The 17,233-nt window shown below is 38.1% G+C and overlaps 1 protein-coding gene across 5 annotated transcripts in view; it reads right to left on the bottom strand.

The window, feature by feature from the left end:
• Positions 1-17,233, bottom strand: part of MCTP1 (multiple C2 and transmembrane domain containing 1) — a 235,914-nt gene that overhangs the window by 47,762 nt on the left and 170,919 nt on the right. For all 5 annotated transcript variants that reach the window (XM_042012779.1, XM_042012778.1, XM_042012777.1 and 2 more), the window contains exon 16: positions 13,480-13,599. In XM_042012779.1, coding sequence (XP_041868713.1) covers positions 13,480-13,599 — 120 coding nt within the window. The remainder of the gene's footprint in view (positions 1-13,479; positions 13,600-17,233) is intronic.

Here is a 17,233-nt window from a genome sequence, read left to right as displayed (position 1 = left end):
CTGTTAGGCAGGGTGGTGGTAGCAGTCTGGTGGAATGGTGGCTGCAGTCCTCTGAAGCGGTGATCCTGTAGTAAAACAGTCTGCTCTTCCTCAGGAAGTCCAATGGTGGCTGTGTAGCTCCTGTCCTCTGGAAATCCAGTGGGAAGCCGGTGTCTCTGGTGTTCAGAGTCCCAGATTATATCCACGATGGGATGCTTGGTTCCTCCCTCTGGGTGGAGCATCTCACAATGGGGTAATGAGTCATGAGGCCAAGTGTTGATTAGGCTCATTAACAGAAGATAGTCCAGAGGGAGTTATCTCTGAGTCATGTGGCAGGATAATGATGGGCCATTAACAGCAAGATAGTCTGGGGGGAGGAGGCAAGGAAACACTGCCCCACCTGATTTCAACAGTTCATGAGGATGGTAATAGAATACACTGTAACCCAGGACACCCAGACACTTAAAGATCTCTTTTACGCACATCCAGAATTTTTGTTTCCTTGAGAAGGTTGAATAGCAGGATGCCTATCTCACATCAGCATTCAAGTTAGCATGGAGACAATCAGTTGAACTGGAAATCTCTAAAACTGTTGTAAATGATGGCACCTCATGAAAATCACTTGCATGACAATAAATTATCAAGATAATAACACTTCAGACTCAGGTGTGTTTTTTCCTTCCACATCTAATGATCTCAAACTACATTACATCCATAGAGAGGCAAAATGTTAACTTCTTCAAAGGGCATAAAAAGTCCTTTGAAATTACTTAATATCAGACTAAGCCCAGATTTCCATCTCCTTCACTACTTTTTTTAATTCAAAAGCCACTATCAGTCTATGTTCTTTTTCTAGTTTAGCCATGCCATCAATTACATTGAGATACGGAGTACTGAATTGTTTGGGAAGAAAAACAGAATTAATTTTTTTGTAGCAAAATAAAATGTAATGAAGTGTGCCAGTGCCCAAGATGCATAAATAATTCTTTGAAGTATAAAAAAAAAAAAAAAAAAAAAAAAGAAAAAAAAAAGAAAAAGAAAAAAACCCAACAAACACAAACATTCCGATAATATGGACATAATAAAATTCATTAAAGCACCAAAACAAGTGTTTTCAGAACTCTGCCACAAATTAAAACAAGGAAAGTAGATTCTTCATAGTCATATGATATATCAATTATTGGCACACTGAATCCTTACAAAAGTGTGAAGTACAGTCTACTGCAGAACAAAGCAAGGCTGTTCAAGAGAGGTAAGGTAGATCTGAACACAGATTTCAGTTTACAATTGGATTAAGAATACAATAGAAAAATCCCCCACAATGGATTTTTTAATCCTTTGATTCTGCCTCATTTCTATTCAAATAAAGTGCCCATCTTCCACTCTGTTTTGAAGGAACATGGTAGTTTTTTGGATCCTTATGTCAAGCATTATACCTGGAGAAGGTATAAGGGAGGGAGGGAAATGGAGAAGGAGGGAGAGGAGAGAGAAGGTGGGCAAAAAAAAGCAAATAAAGATAAAATGAAATGTTATATTTATTTTAATAAAAGTTCTATGGCAAAAATCTTACACTGTCCTTAGAATATTCACTCTAAATGATGCCTTCTGATACCTTGTTTGAAATCAAGTAGTATTAATCAAACAATGGAGGGACACTAGGGAAATAAGAAAAATCTGATGCAAACAGTTAAAAGTGACATGACCTTCTGTAATATCACTTGTCACAGACTTATGTGATGCATATTGGTAGAAGGTCTTGAAAGAAACTAGACATAATAGACTGGAGGACCATTGCTCTGTCTCCACAGATACTATACACCAGGTCACCAGAAGGAAGTACAGCCATCACATTTTCACACTGAAGAAAACCTCAGCATCTGTGGGCTAGAATGCACTCTTCTGAGGAAACTGACATTAAATACAAATTGCATTTATTCTAAAGATCTACTGACTAACAAAGAGGATAGAATTTCTGAGAAAATAATTCATTTTGACTTCTAACCTCAACATCTGCAAAGCAGAGTTGGATTCTAGTTATTTACAGGTGTGTTAAATCAAAGCCCTACAGCTGTAGAGAACTTAGAAATACCTCCTCAATCTAAAGAACCAGTGGAAAAGTGAGGCTCTGAAACTTAGCACCACTTTTAATTAAAGGTCCTTCTCTCTTAGCGTCAGCCTGTCGTTTCTCAAAGTGTGCAAACCATCATTAATTCTCTCTGTTCTATGTTTTTCAGCTGATCCAAAAGAAACACCTGCACAGAAGATACTCTGATGTCTTTACATGTTTATAATATTTGGTCTTCACTGACATGTAAAATAAAGAAAAAGAAACGAAAAATAAAGGGCATTAACTCTGCAGATAGCTCTGACAACTGTTACCTTAATACGTTAATATGAAGCAATGCCCCTCATTAGAACTTCTCCACATCTCCTTAGATCTTACTTGTAGTCCTTCAAATCTAGGCAGTTTCCAATAAAAACAAAACACTTTCTATGCCGCACATGTCATGATTTCAAAATACCTACAGACATTTGTATTTTCTAAGTATTAAAATTCATAAAAGAAATCAAAAGTGAGGATGAGATTTGGTTCCAAATTTACTTCATTTTCGATGTGAAAATAATGTAGTCAGAATTACACTGTTCAGGACTGTTTGGATTTATATTCATATTGTCCTGACATAAAATACACTGCAAGCTTGTGAGCCATGCAACTCAATGTATGCCTGTAAGTGTAATATAAAATTATGCAACGTGTACGGATTAAGAAGGATGCATAAAACTATTTGGGATGTCTCAGATCATTTCCTGGTACTTAATTTGAAGGAAAGATATCCATTGTCCACAAGCACACTACAGCAGCAGTTAGGCACTCATTTTCACAACATGATGTCTGCTTCTTTTACGGAATTTCCAAGGAGAAACTTTACAGGAGATACATCTTAATTAAAATGTCCAACTTTTCTTTGCCACATTTGTAAGGAAAATAAAAATCAAATTAACAGATTCTGATTTAGAAGTACAGTATATCTGGGTCCAATCAGATTTATACTATTAATTATTAACTATTAATGTTTTGATCTTGGGGTATTCATCTGTAGTAATCATCAGAATAACTGAATTATTAGCTACAATAATTGGTGTGATAAACTTCCCAGTAATGTTGAATATCTTGCAGTACAGAAGACAGGAGAATAAAAAGAAAAGCATTAGTATATTACTGCTAAAATACTTTCTGATTTTTACATAGGCACTCAAATTACATCTTCTAACAATGCATTTTGTTAGCTTATTCTGGGAAGTGCTCATAATGTGATTTATTCTGATTCTTAATAGGAAATGAGACTAATACGGCTATCAGAGCCTTTTGATGCAAGCTGCTGATTACACAGTTCTGTAATGTCAACAGCAGAATTTTATTTACAGTATAATACATTTCTTGGAAACATGTATCAGCAATAAATACAGTTGATTATACAAGAACATGTAACCTTTTTGCTGTTGTCAGCTATATATGCCCTCAATATTCAACTGCCAATGTAGTTAAGAGCAAGTAATTTTTAACGTTACGATGGTACAAATACCGTACCATTTCTCTCATTTTCTTTCAATATTTGGTTATCTTTTTTTTTTTTTAGGTTTTTCTTGTATTTACGCAGTGCACTGTGAACTGAATATTAGGTGTTTATTTGAAGTATGTCTCCATCTAAAGGCTTCAATATGTACTGTACACTTGAAATGTCAGATCTCTCAGAATGCTTCCTTTTTAGTTCAGCAGAATAAAAATAACTACATTCTTTGCTTGGCTAAGTATCAGTGAAAGATTACTATGCAGGACTATTAAAAATAATGCCTTCACAAAATATTGTGAATCAGAGTTCTTAGGCAAATCATGATTAATTATCTTATAAAGAACACAATGGCTGATTATACATTTTTTATTGTTATTATTATTTCTTTTCAAATATATTGTTTCCATATTCTAGTAGGACTAGATATGCTTCTGTTATGAAATAGCATTTATCCAAGTTATTTTAAGCTTATGGGTGTGACTCAGCCTCTTAGACGCAGATTTGAAGCTGACCGGCTTTTTGGTCAAAAAATTTATGTTACATATTTTAGGTGAAAATGTATGTAATACACATATTGTTGTAATTTCAGTTAGGTATTTTTTTCCTGGTGTTTATACATTTCTGTAAATACAGTAAAATCCCAAAGTTCTTAAAGTCTTGGCTTTATTAAAATGTTCTAAAGTGATAGATAACCAAACAAAAATGAATAAAAATCTCACATTACTATGGGAATTTTTTCTAGAAACTAAATTGATATTAGGTTATGTGGTATTGATTATTTATAACAGCCACTACACCCTGTCAAGTGAATCTTGTTGCCATTTAAATCTGGAGGCAAATGCAAAAAAAAAAAATCATTACAACAGTCTCATACAAAAAATGCCTCCTCTGTGCAGTAAACTTCAAATTTATTTTAGATGCCAGCAGTATTGAAAGATTGTGGAAATAAAATGCGGCAAAATTAATTTTAAAAACCCAGTTGGTTTCTGACAGAAAAAAAATGCATCCAATTTTATTTTTTAAAAAATGCTGGAGATATTTAGGGTGCAGTTTTGGTTTTGGCCTTTTCTGTTCAGGTGATCAAAACAAGCCAAAACATTCAAAATTCTGTAGTGCATTTGGGTTTTGCAGCTGCTAGTGGGTTAAGAACAGGCACGTAAAGTTTTACCAAGGAGGTTAGTACATGCTCTACTACTGCATGCAAACCTCTGACAGAGGGATTACGACAGCATGAACAGCCTCTTTTAACTGCAGCCCAGGCAGTCACTTGCAGCACCACATTCTGTTATGCTGCAGAAGAGAAATGCTTGCCACCCAATATATTTCTTTACATAGTGTACTGTGGGACTGTTGAATTGGTACTCAATGCATTTAAAATATTTATAGTATCAACATTTATGTAAGATTTATGTTGATTTGTTCAGTTCTCATTTAATGGCAAATTATGAAGAGGATGTTTCATAAAGATAATTCTCCATTTAAATGCAGCAGGCCACTAAATATTAAAATTATGTTTCTGTTACAATCTAGAGCAAATTTGTCCAGCTTCAGTGATTATTTGCACTCATAAAAATTAGACTTGATCAATAAAATTTATATACATGATTAAGATGACATTTTCATGTTTCTTTTCTGATATATTAAAAAAAACCTCGCCCTGTCCCATTGTGGAGCACTACATTGTATTTTTATTTCCTGACTGTATGGATCACATAGAAAAAACAATCATCTGCATGGAGACGGCGATTCTTAGTGGACTACTTAATATTCAGGCACATGTTGGCAATAGTCCTTGTTCTTTTACAGCACCCACCCTGCCCAGAGACAGGTTATGACTCATTCGCAAAAGCCCTTCTAACTTCTTTTATTGATAACAAATGAAAACAAAGTTTATGATTGGTTAGGGGCTAGAAAATACAAGGTAAAATCAGTTCTGCATAATGTTGAAAATAATTTTATAAAAACAACTGTACTTCCCTTACTTTTAAAGCCATGAACCTAGCTAGTTTCACACACATATTATTCTGTGGCTAACTCTGTGTGCTCCCACCACCCCTTATGTTGGAGGGTTTTGTGGCTGCTGCTGTTGCTATCATACCAGAGGCAAAACTTCTCAGGAAAGTACAGTCAGAAAGAAGGCAAGATGTACTTCCTCACCTGACAATGTCCTTTTTGTATCTTGTGCAAATGGCATATTCCAGACACTGTCTAGCTAGAATACAGGGACACTGACATTTATTTTTTCCATTATTCCATCATAGCAAGAATTTAGTCTGCAGTTAGAAATCTCTGCAGACTCCCTGGCAGAGTAGAACTTCTGGACTTGAAGCTCAAAACCCCAAAGTATCACACTGGCAAGGGATCTGAAGCACTTGGTATTTGTCCTGTATTCGTGTCCACATGAAAGCCTTTGAATCTAAGAACTGTCAGGACTCGGTCTCTAAGACCATAAAGTGAAGAAACAGAAAAAAAAATCCAATTCTTGCTTTGTTTACTTACTTGGTAACTCAGTTTTCAGTTTCTAGGAAAACAGCTGGTTAAAGTCAGGCACTCTCCTGGTAGGGTTAGTTTATGCATTGAGTGTACTGCAAAATGGCACTCTCAGCCCCAAACAGGAGCAACAACAAATCCACCTGACAGTGCTCTGACAGACACTGTTGCCTGGCTCCTAGAACAAAATGACAGGATTCTAATCAGAAAAGATCTCCTAGGAGCAAGTGAGCTGGGCTTCTATGATCAACTCAAGCTCATTGTGCTTGCCGCCTTTTCTTAAGTGAAGAAAGAATTCACTGAGATGGATATATTGATAAGCATCATTCTTCTCATTCTCTTCTGGTTTTCTTCACTTGGCAATTCCCAGAATACACATGAGGATTTGAGTCCTCATACAGAAAAGTCTCCAGAGAAAACTGCTTAAAATCTCAAAATAAAAGTCTGTCTTTAACAAAATTATTTTTCTTCTATTCTCAAAATTTCACCCAAAACATGGCTAGTTCTAACATCTGATTGAAACACACATATATAAATCATCAAAGTCTGTAGGAAAAAATCTACAATGTAGAAGATGCCTTGTTGTCACTTTATATAATTCTTAAAAGATAAATAATATATATACTTCATTATGCAAATTCATAAAAAATTGTGTATGGCACATTAACTCCCAGCTATTTAGCATCATTTTCTATGCAATGACACATGCATCTCATAACTTCAAGAGGAAATCAGCTATTTAATACTTCCATAAAAGCTCTAAGTATTAACTATCAGTGCAAGATATTAAGTGATCAAACCTCTTCTCCATGGGAGTATAAGCAGCAGAAGAACATTCACAGGTACCTTTAGGGATGTACATTATTCTTCCATTAAATGTTAAATTGCTTGCAAAAAAATCCCTAACAAATAGCAGACCAAAAGGAGAGAAAGATTAGTATCTTCAGACAATATCAGAGTGGCAGAGGTTGGCAGGGACATCCTGTCCTCCCCGCTCCAAGCAGACATCACCAAGCCCAACCTCCCTACTCACACAAGGTCACCTCTGAGCACATTGCCCAGGCCCATGTCCTGAAAGATCTTGAATATCTTCACGGATGAGCGCTTCAAAACCTCTCATGGCAATCTGGCCCTGGTTGTGACCACAGTCACAATTTAAGTGCTTTCTTGTGCTCAGATGAACTTTCATGTATTTTGGTTTGTGGCCATTGGTACTGTCCTGCCATGGAGCACCCCTGAGAAGAGGTTGTCTCTCTTCTGCTCTCTTCAGCCATTTATACACATCATTGTTCTCCACACAGAACAGGACCATCTTGCTCAGCTTCTCCTTGTATGCCAGATGCCTTGATCCGTTCATCATCCTCCCTTTGCTGGAATGAAGAGCAACTCCCACTCCCCACCTTCCCAGCCTGTCCTGACTAAAAAGCAAGTATACATACACTGCATATGGACACAACAGCAATTTCACCGCATTTCTATGATCGTGAATGAATGTAGCTGCACATGGACCTCTGAACTCCTACTGGTTCCCATATTGTGCACACTAATCTACTTAATGGAGAGATATCTGACATGCTGGGTTCTCAGAGAGGGTATGAGAGACTTTTCCAGAGGCATTTCCTTATTTGTGTGCCTACACCTGGCCTGGGGGGCACACCTGTCCTGTTGGATTGGTTTTGAGGGTTCTCCTGTCCATTCACCCTGCACCTTTTTCTTGCCAACTCAGTCCACAAATTTCTTGACAGGACAAGGGGCAGTAGCTTCAAACTGACAGAAAGCAGGTTTAGATTAGATATTGGGAAGAAATTCTTCATTGTGAGGGTACTGAGGAACTGGAACAGGTTGCCCAGAGAAGCTATGGGTGCTCCATCCCTGGCAGAATTCCAAGGCCAGGTTGGACAGGGCTTTGAGCAACCTGGTCTGGTGGAAGGTGTCCCTCTGAAGGTCCCCTCCAAATCAAACTATTCTGTGATTCCTCACTTGAGAAATCACTTTTGTGGGTCACCATCACCTGCCTCCCCCATTTTTTTTTTTGTTTAATGCTCTCCTCAACAGATTGGACAGCCTTCTGGGAAAGAAGATTTTGCCCCATGTGGCGAGGTGTATCTTTTCCTAGTAGTCCTTAATCCTCAAAAAGTATCCTCCAGTTGTAAAAATAAAAACCAAGTCCCTGCTGTCAGAAAGAGCAAGTGGTTATTGTTCTTTCAGATTTGTCCACTCCTCCACAGGCAGGATGGAGGAAAAAATGACCTGCGCTCCCTGTCTGCTACCTATTTGGTCATGGAAGAACAAGAACTTGCAGTGTCACCAGAGGAGATCCAATGTGCCTGTTACAGTAGTTAAGCATTATAGACCAACAGCTATGACAGCTGTAGAGATTGTCACAGTTTGTCCTAATTGTGGTAGCCAGGCTTATGTACACAGGGTAAAAATAATGATTCATAGCTATGCAAACCGTTCTTAATTCTCCCTATGACACACTCCAACCATATAATCAACTGTTTCATCCCAGTGAAAGGGACAAGAGCAGCTGGACAGTGGGAACATTTTAAGTCACTTTGGGAGATTATCTGACCATTCTTTAAGTTAGGCAGCTCAAGCAGGTAGTCAGAACATGCAGAACACAGCCTGAAGTAGAAATGTACAAGTAACAAAAAAACCAGAACCAAAACCAACAAAATTTTTTCCCATTAACTCCATGCAGTTAGTAATGACTGTGACTTTTGCTTAGAAATATAAAAAAGATCCCAGGCACCAGAGAGGAGCACTGCTGTTTTCTCCAAGCTACAAAGGTGAGGGATTTTTTTTTTGTATATTTGAAATCATCAAAGTATTAAGTAGCTTCTTAAAAATACTGACAATAAGGTTTTAACCCCAGCACACTTTCTGTTAGTTTGCAGTACCTTCCATAGGCAATGTGTTCCCCACACATGCACATGTGTGGTGGGGAGCAGCATGCTCCCCATCACACAGATCCAGCACAGGTGACAAGGAGTGGCAGGGAGTGGTGACAGAAACACAGCAGTGGTTGATACCTCTCCCACAGAGGATGTGAAAAAAATAATGGAAAAAAGGCAGGAGAAGAAAAAAATCTCAGCCTAGTAAGATTCTCTCCGTTCTAATCTTGTGTGTTTAGGTGATCATGGTTTAATATGACAACAGCAGTTGTGCTAAAAATAAATGATTTTGTGAGGTCAAATACTCAGGAGTATGATTATAAGAAAGTGTAAAGATCCTTGGAGAAAGCAGCTGGGTGTACTTCAGGCAAAAATGTTACTGTAAAATTCAGATGAAGGCCTTAAGAATGCCATCTTGGTTATTTTTTCCTCACTTAATACTGGCAAAAAATATTTATAATGTGATTTTTATACCTGCCACATGACTCAATGACAGAAATTCATTTATTTTAGTACAGTTCAGAACCATCCACTAAATCTACATCTATCTATAGTCACTTGAACAAATGTTTAATGCAAGAGTTCCTATCTTTCAGAAATACAACTAATTTTGATCAAAATGTACTAAAGATAGGGAATCTGACATTTCTTTTGGAAATTTGCATCAGTGTTGGACTAAAACCAAAATGAACATCAATCCTACAAAGAGTCCAGCTGAATCCATAGAGGCATAGTCTGCTGCTTCACCTCTCTGTTGGACATTTCAGTAGACTTATCTCCTGCTATGAAATACACTTGAGCCTCCCCTTTGCCCCAACAACATTGCACCTTGAATTCAAGAAAGGAATCACATTTATAACTCATTAGGAGTTGTAATAAATGGCAAAATAACCATACTTGCACTCAAACAAGAAACACAGGTTCATGTTATAACAGAGGTACTTTGTTTGGCAGCTGAACTACTCCATGACGAAATAAGTTTCAAACTACTTCAAAAATACCCAGATGCCCAATAGGAAAAGGTTGGTCTATCTGCCATAACCAGACAAAAACTCAGTGATCACTAATCACTGACCTGCAGAAGAAGGGTAGTCCCTAGCACCTGGACTGATGAGACTATTGATAGTTGTTTTCTGATAGAGGTATTACAACAGAAACCAACTCTTCTGAGGTGCTTTGCATGGCCCCAAATTTAAGTATGTTCCATAGACATCAAACAAGTACAAAGCATATACAATTTTAAACTATGCTTGTCTAATGTTAATCAGGTAAGAAAAGTTCACAAATACATTTATCTTTGTGTCTTATCATCAGCCTTAGGTTTTTGAAGTAACTTCTAAAGTTAGATGATATTCTAAGATAAGTAGTCAATGATCTCACTGAGACACACAAGGAATCTCTGAAGACTTGGGAACAGAAGCTGGATCATGTGAATATTGAAGCATTCTCTAGCCACTAGGAAACACTGTGTAATTGATTTAGATAAAATTTACACTCTGCATAGGAAACATAAGTATTTAAATTACTTCTATTCTAATGATACCATGCTAAGAACTCCTGATACTACTGAAGACTCATGAGTTAATTAGAAAGGCTTAAAATAAATCTGCAGATTACTTCAATGAAGGTAGATAGTCAACATGATGATAACCAAACTCGAATCATTAAAACAAGGGCCCAACCTCCTTCTGATATACATAAAGAAAAAACAGTCATTAATGGCACAGATATCAAACATTTGAGATCAACATGGTTGCTTGACATAGGCTGTATTAGCTTGGTCTGAAGCACTCTCAGCAAGAGGAGAGTTTTAGGAGCAGCATTTGGTATTCTCAACTGAGAGTCCATCACTAGCTTCCTTAGTTTGTTAGAAAAATTACATGACCAAATAATCTTCCCAGACAGGTGGTATTTCAGAGCGAAATTAAGTGTATTGCAGCTCACAAGTGAAATTTCTCCTTTCACCAGGGATTTCAGGTGTTGGGGAAGATGGAACAGGAAAACCTTGGAAATATGATTGCCTGACAAAAGATTTTGGGAATATGAAAACTACAGGCAACATCGAAATGAAAGCCACTTTTGAAATACCAGGTCTTAGTTACTGAACAACTAGAAAACAATGGTATGGCCACTGAAGTAATCCCCTCTTGATGAAACAATACCCTCTGCTTGCAAACAGGTCCGAGGGTCAGAGCAGACCCTACTAGCTCAGCAGAAGGGGTCCAAAGAGTAGTTTTTAGAAGTTAAGATGTAACACTCTATGGTAATATAAGAACTCTTATAGGCTGTATGTAAATGCTATAGGATTTGTATCTTGTATTAGATTGGTTAGTGACAATTAGAATATTCAGTACAGAAGATGATTTATTGTATTGTAACCAGGACTTCAGACATTCTGATTCTGATTCTCTCTTCTCTATTCCTCTCTTCCACTTCTACTCTTACTTCCACTCTTGCTCTTACACCCTCTCTCTCTCTCACCTGCTTACTCTCTTGGGCCTGCTCAGAGCTGAGTCTAGCAGCTCTGAGCAGTGCCCCAATACCCACGCCCTTTACAATAAACCGACTGTGTCCCAAGACCTGCCTATAGAGATCTCCGTCTCCGTCCCGACCGACTCATCAGTAACCTACATTCAGGTACTTACAAAATCTTCAGGTTGAGAAGTTTTAAGCATTTCAGCCATCAGGAGACAATGGGCTGTGTTTTAAGCATTGCATCTTTTGAATCTTGATCTTAGGCTTTTTCCATAAATGTAACCATATTTTTGTTAGGGAATATCTCTACCATCCCCCCACCTTAATTTTAGATAATCCTTGGAAGCATAACAGTCTTAGTGACATAGACAGGTAACAACAATGTTGGGATCAGGGCTGCATGGGTTCTAATAATTGCAGTTGCTAGGCATTAGGGGATCACTCAGGTTGGAAGGGATTTCCAAATTCCTGCTTAAAGCAGGGTCAGCCATGAGGTCAGATCAGGTTCCTCAGAGCTTTACTCAGTCAGGTCCTGGAAAATTCCTATAGCAACATCACTTTCCTGGGCAACCTCTTCCACTGCTTAAGAATTCTCATGGTAAAAAAGGTTTTCCAGTCTGAACTTTCAAATGAAGCTTGTTGCCTGTTCCACCACAGCCTCCTTACAGGGTGTTCCAGTCGCTAAAAGCCTTCTATTCTCCACGATCTTTCAAGCCCGCTTCCCTCAGCTTCTTCTCAAGGGCTGGTTGATGAGGGCCTAAGCCCCTGATCATCTTGGTAGCCCTTCACTGAACTTGCTAAAGTCATTCAATGACTTTCTTGAACTGGTGTGTCCCAAACTGCACACTATTCCAGATTCATTCTGGCAAGTGCTGAGGAGTGGAGATAACCACTTCCCTCAATCCATGTCCAATGCTTCTGTCCAATCACTGTCCATGCTTCTGCTTACCTCACTGCCTTCTAAGACCAATTCAAACAGCTTCTTTCAGACAATCAATTCCCACTCTGTATCATCTCAACAGGTTATTTCTCCCCAAGAGCAGGATTTTTCCTTTTTGAATTTCATGAGGTTCCTATCAGCTCATTTATCCGACCCACTTAGATCCCTTTGAGCGGCAGATCCAGAGTGTCAAATAGTCCCAAACGCCTGATGTAACCCAAAAAACTTGATAGGGGTGCATTATCATCTCCTGTACATCACCAGAAGAGATGTTAAACAGGACCTTGCACCGTGGTAGCCCCTTTGTTACTGACCTCCATTAACCACCGTCTTTAGAGACCAGTTATCTGATCTGTTTTGGCTTTTCACTCGCCCATTCAGTTATCCATTCAGATCATGAAGTAGTAGACAACATGCTGCTTTTGGGATACAAGAACTAGTACAAATACTGAATTCCTAAGGCTCAGCAGTACCTCATGCAAAATCCTTTATCTGCCTGGATGCTAGAAAATTTGCACAGCATAGAATACAACTTCAAATTTTAATATGTACGTCTGAAAATCCAAACCATGTTAATATTATTAATAAATGCCAGTTATTAGTAAATTTTTGCTACATTATATCCCAACTACATGCATTTAATTAAATGATGGCATCAGATGAAGAGAAGAAAATAAGAAAAAGCTAATATTAAGCTCAATGCATATTAATGATGAATTGTGAAATACAGTAAAATGTGATACATTCTGAAACTGTTAAAAAACTGGAATAATTTTAATCTTTAACTTCAACATGTGAAAAAAAAAATACAACATAAGGACTTAGCCATACAAAATCATTTTCAAAGAATTTGCCTTTTCCTGAACAATAAGCCTCTCTCCTCCCACACAAAACAGATCCTATAGATAGTGCATGTTCCATTATATTTTTGCATGACATTTCAAGAAAACCAGACACACTTATTGGACAGCCAGAATAAAATTAAATTGCAGGTGGGAAAATTGTCCATCGAACATCATGAAGGGAGACATTTTGAAAAAGATATCGTATTTAAATACAGTTTAAAAATTTTACCTAGTTAAAGAAAGAAAAGGACGTGTATGCCCTTGAAGTAGAGAAGACTTACTGTATCATGTTGCCTGTTATCTTTTCCTGATACGATCAAGAAGTAGTTCCATGCCAGCAGCAACAACAAAGCCAGTGGTATCATGTAGAGCTCAAAGTTCCAGACCACAAAAAGAAAAAGCTGGAAGACAGGGCAGGAAAAGAAGTGATTGAAATCAGCATTACATTAAACTCTTGTACAAAGTTAAGACTAATAAATTAAAACAATTCTAAAGAAACCCACATCTCCTTAGACAGGAGCGTTGTTCAACCACTTTGCTGACTCACACTTACCTGCATGATACAACTGCTACACTTCCCAATCCTTCCTACCTTAATTCTTGGAAAAGAAAGATGTACTATCATCTAAGAGGAATATTAATTGTTCTCTCATAAAATAATGCTTTTGTGGACAATGCAAAATAGCATAAAAATAAGATTACATCTTAAGAAAGGTTAGCTGCTTTCATGAATCATAGAATGGCTTGGGTTGGAAGGGACCTTAAAGGCACCTAGATGCACACCCCCCCCCCCCCCCCCCTCCCCCGACAAAAGCAGGGACACCTTTCGCTAGACCGGACTGCTCAGAGCCTCATCCGACCTGGCCCTGAACACTTCTAGGGATGGGGCATTCACAACTTCTCTGGGCAACCTGTTCCAGCATCACCACCCTCAACAATAAGGAATTTCTTCCTAATACCTAATTTAAACTTCTCCTCTTTCAGTTTAAAGCCATTATCCCTTGCTGTATCACTACATACCCTTGTAAAAAGTCTGTCTCCATTTTTCTTGTCACAGGGTCACAGGGATGTGATTAATTTAAAGAAGACCTCAACATGTTAGTGAATCTGGTTTTAGCTTTGAAATAACCCTGCAGCAGTGGAAAGGTGGCACAAGAGTTGAATAAAGATTCATTTGCTATTTAGAAAAAAGAACATGGTCATTTTGTAGTAATGTCATACAAACAAGCAGAAGTAGCAATCAGAAATCTTTTGCATGGAAAACTAGCAAAAGATCACAGTAAAAACTAAAATCATATGATTATTTTAATTAAAGTATAGTAAAATAGAACTAACCCCAGGCTCATCAAAAATGGGATTAAAAAGAATGCTGAGAAGCCACCTAAGTCCACCATTTTGAAAACTTTGATTTGTTGCAGTGTTTGCTCAAAACAGCTGAAGTGCCCTGTGACCAGGGACTGCCAGAAGCCTGGCTGGGTTACATCTCCTAGTGTGCCTAAATAACTCTTCAGCATGGGATCCACTTGGGGATCACGCCTCTGGAGAAACCCATCCCCACTGCCAGCTCCATACACCACAGTCTAGACATTGTTCCCTGCTGATGCTGCTACAGAATTAATGGTTTACAGGAAAGAACTTAAAATAATTGGACTTGGATGGGGACAAAGTAAAATCATTTTTACCTCCAGTTTTCCCTATTTTCCCCTTTTATTTAAGCCAGCTATAGCCACAACTTGGGTTTCTTTTCTTCAACAAACAAAACAACAAAGACAACAAACAACAAAGACATTACAACAACAACAAAAAAAGTGAAAGCAAATCACACTATGTACTGCAGCTGGATAAACATCCAGAAATCCTCATAAGCTTTTTCATCCAAATAGTTAAGATTTTGAATATTTTTACTTTTAATACCTACTACAAGGAATGAAGGTGGTGTGCTACAGAACTCACAAACCTAAATGCCAATGCCTAGGTAAACCAAAACAGAGCTCATTTTCCCAAATTAATCACCAAGATGTGTAAAAAGATGAGTAAGAATAAAATGCAGATTTTAATAGTCTTCTGCTAGATTTTCATTTGGAGTGAAAACAAAATTCTCGTATCAAATACTAGCTCTCACATAGAAAGAAAAAAAATCTACATCTTAGGTAATCTCTCTCAAGATCAGCTAACTTACCTCATCCCTGTGCTTTCTACCACTATGTATACGCAAGTCCTATGAAACTGCAAGACAACCATGATAAATACTGAAAGCACTGAAAAAAACAGTGTGTGTGAGACAAAACCCAGGATACTGGCACTTTTAACAGTTTTTCATTTGAAAGAAAAATGCTTTTTTTAGGTTGTTTGGTTTAAAAGGAAATCTGTTAGACCTGGTAATGCATAAGATGCTGTGCTGGTCTCATCTAGTGTAGAGCTAATTTCTGCCTAGTAGCTGTTTTGGATTCAGAATGCGAATGGTGTTGGTAACACACCGATGTTTTGGGTTTTTTTGCTAAGTTCTGTTTATCCAAAGTCAAGGATCCTTTTTTCCCTGTCTCACGCTCTGCCAGTGGAAAATATCCAAAATAACCTGGGAGGGAGCACAGCTGGGACAGATGAGTCAAACCAAAGGGGTATTTCCACTCCATAGAATGTCATGCCCAGGATATAAACTGGGGGGACCTACCCAGAAGGGCGGGTGGTCTGGGTTCAGGAAGAGGGGTCTGGCAAGGGTCAGCAGGTGGTGAGAAATTGCATTGCACATCACTTGTTCTGGTAGGGGTTTTTTTCCCTTTTACTACCATTACTATTTTTATTTACCATTATTACTACATTTCACTTTATTTTCAATTACTAAACTGTTCTTATGTCAACATAAAAGTTTTACTTCAATTCTCCTCCCTATTCCACCAGGATGTGGGGGAAGAAGTGGGGGGGGGGGGTGTTGAGTGAGTGGCTGTGTGGTATTTCATCTCCAGCTTAAAACCACAGTAGAAGCAAACAACATCTCATAGCACTCAAGAACTGTTCTGTGAGCTTGCTGTCTGTAAGAGAGTGGTAAATTAGATGTAACCAACTAACAACAAATTTTGTGTCTCAAAAGAAAAGCAAAAAACCCGTGCATGCTTTAACCCCAGAAATGCCCTGAGTCAATGCATGCACACTGAAGAGTGCTCTGGAAGCCAGCAGACAGCACCAAGTATCAGAAAAGTAAGTATTAGAGATGACCTGTTGAGAAAAGGCAACACAATACAGTCTTTCTTAGGGCCCCAGCTGAACTTTGGTTAGAAAGAGGTTAAGAAAATCAAGTACTATTCAAACAATCCCCAGAAAAAAAAAGCCAATGATCTACTCAGAGTCTCAGGAGACATGGACTTGACTGGAGTCTGAAGAACATGGTCATCATGTACTCTGTACTCCAGAATATCAATGAATTCTCATCCAACCAGGTCTCACTTGAAGTTTCTAAATGCCAAATGACCTTCAAGGGCATTAATTCCTTACAGTACTGGACTCGGAGGGCCAGTAAAACATATTAAGATATTACCTCTTTACAGCTTGTATGGACATACCATTCAAAAGTGTGGATATTACACCTGACATCTCCTGAAGATGATTTTGCTGACCTGCCACTTTAACTTCCATCTAGTCTGGCTGAATTTTAACCAGTTCCTCCTTTCAGGCAACTGTCTCAGCCAGGCACTACAAAAACAGTGCAACACAAATAAGATGTGTGCAGTGTGAGACCAACACCGTGATGGCACTGTGACCTAAATGGCCTCATTACACTTCCCAGACAAGAAATGCACTCATGAAATGCATATGAGAGAAAGCAAGCAGATTTCCAGTATCAGATAAAACTTTTAAGTAAACATGAGCAAACCCAAAATCTGGTGCAGAACAGCAAGAAAACTCTAGGACCCAGTTCTTATGCATAAAAGGCCTGATTGTTGAGGTGAAAGAGAAGAAGGGAAGTGGTATGTACAAATCTTCGTGAAAGGTGGGGAAGTAAACCAACATATCCATCCATTAAGCAAATATAGACCAAAA

The sequence above is a fragment of the Corvus kubaryi genome, unplaced genomic scaffold, assembly GCF_017639235.1.
Source record: "Corvus kubaryi isolate FWS band 111438036 unplaced genomic scaffold, C.kubaryi_AGA036_p1.0 split1-37296, whole genome shotgun sequence".
NCBI classification, from domain to species: Eukaryota; Metazoa; Chordata; class Aves; order Passeriformes; family Corvidae; genus Corvus; species Corvus kubaryi.
This window is presented reverse-complemented; position numbering and strand designations above follow the sequence as displayed.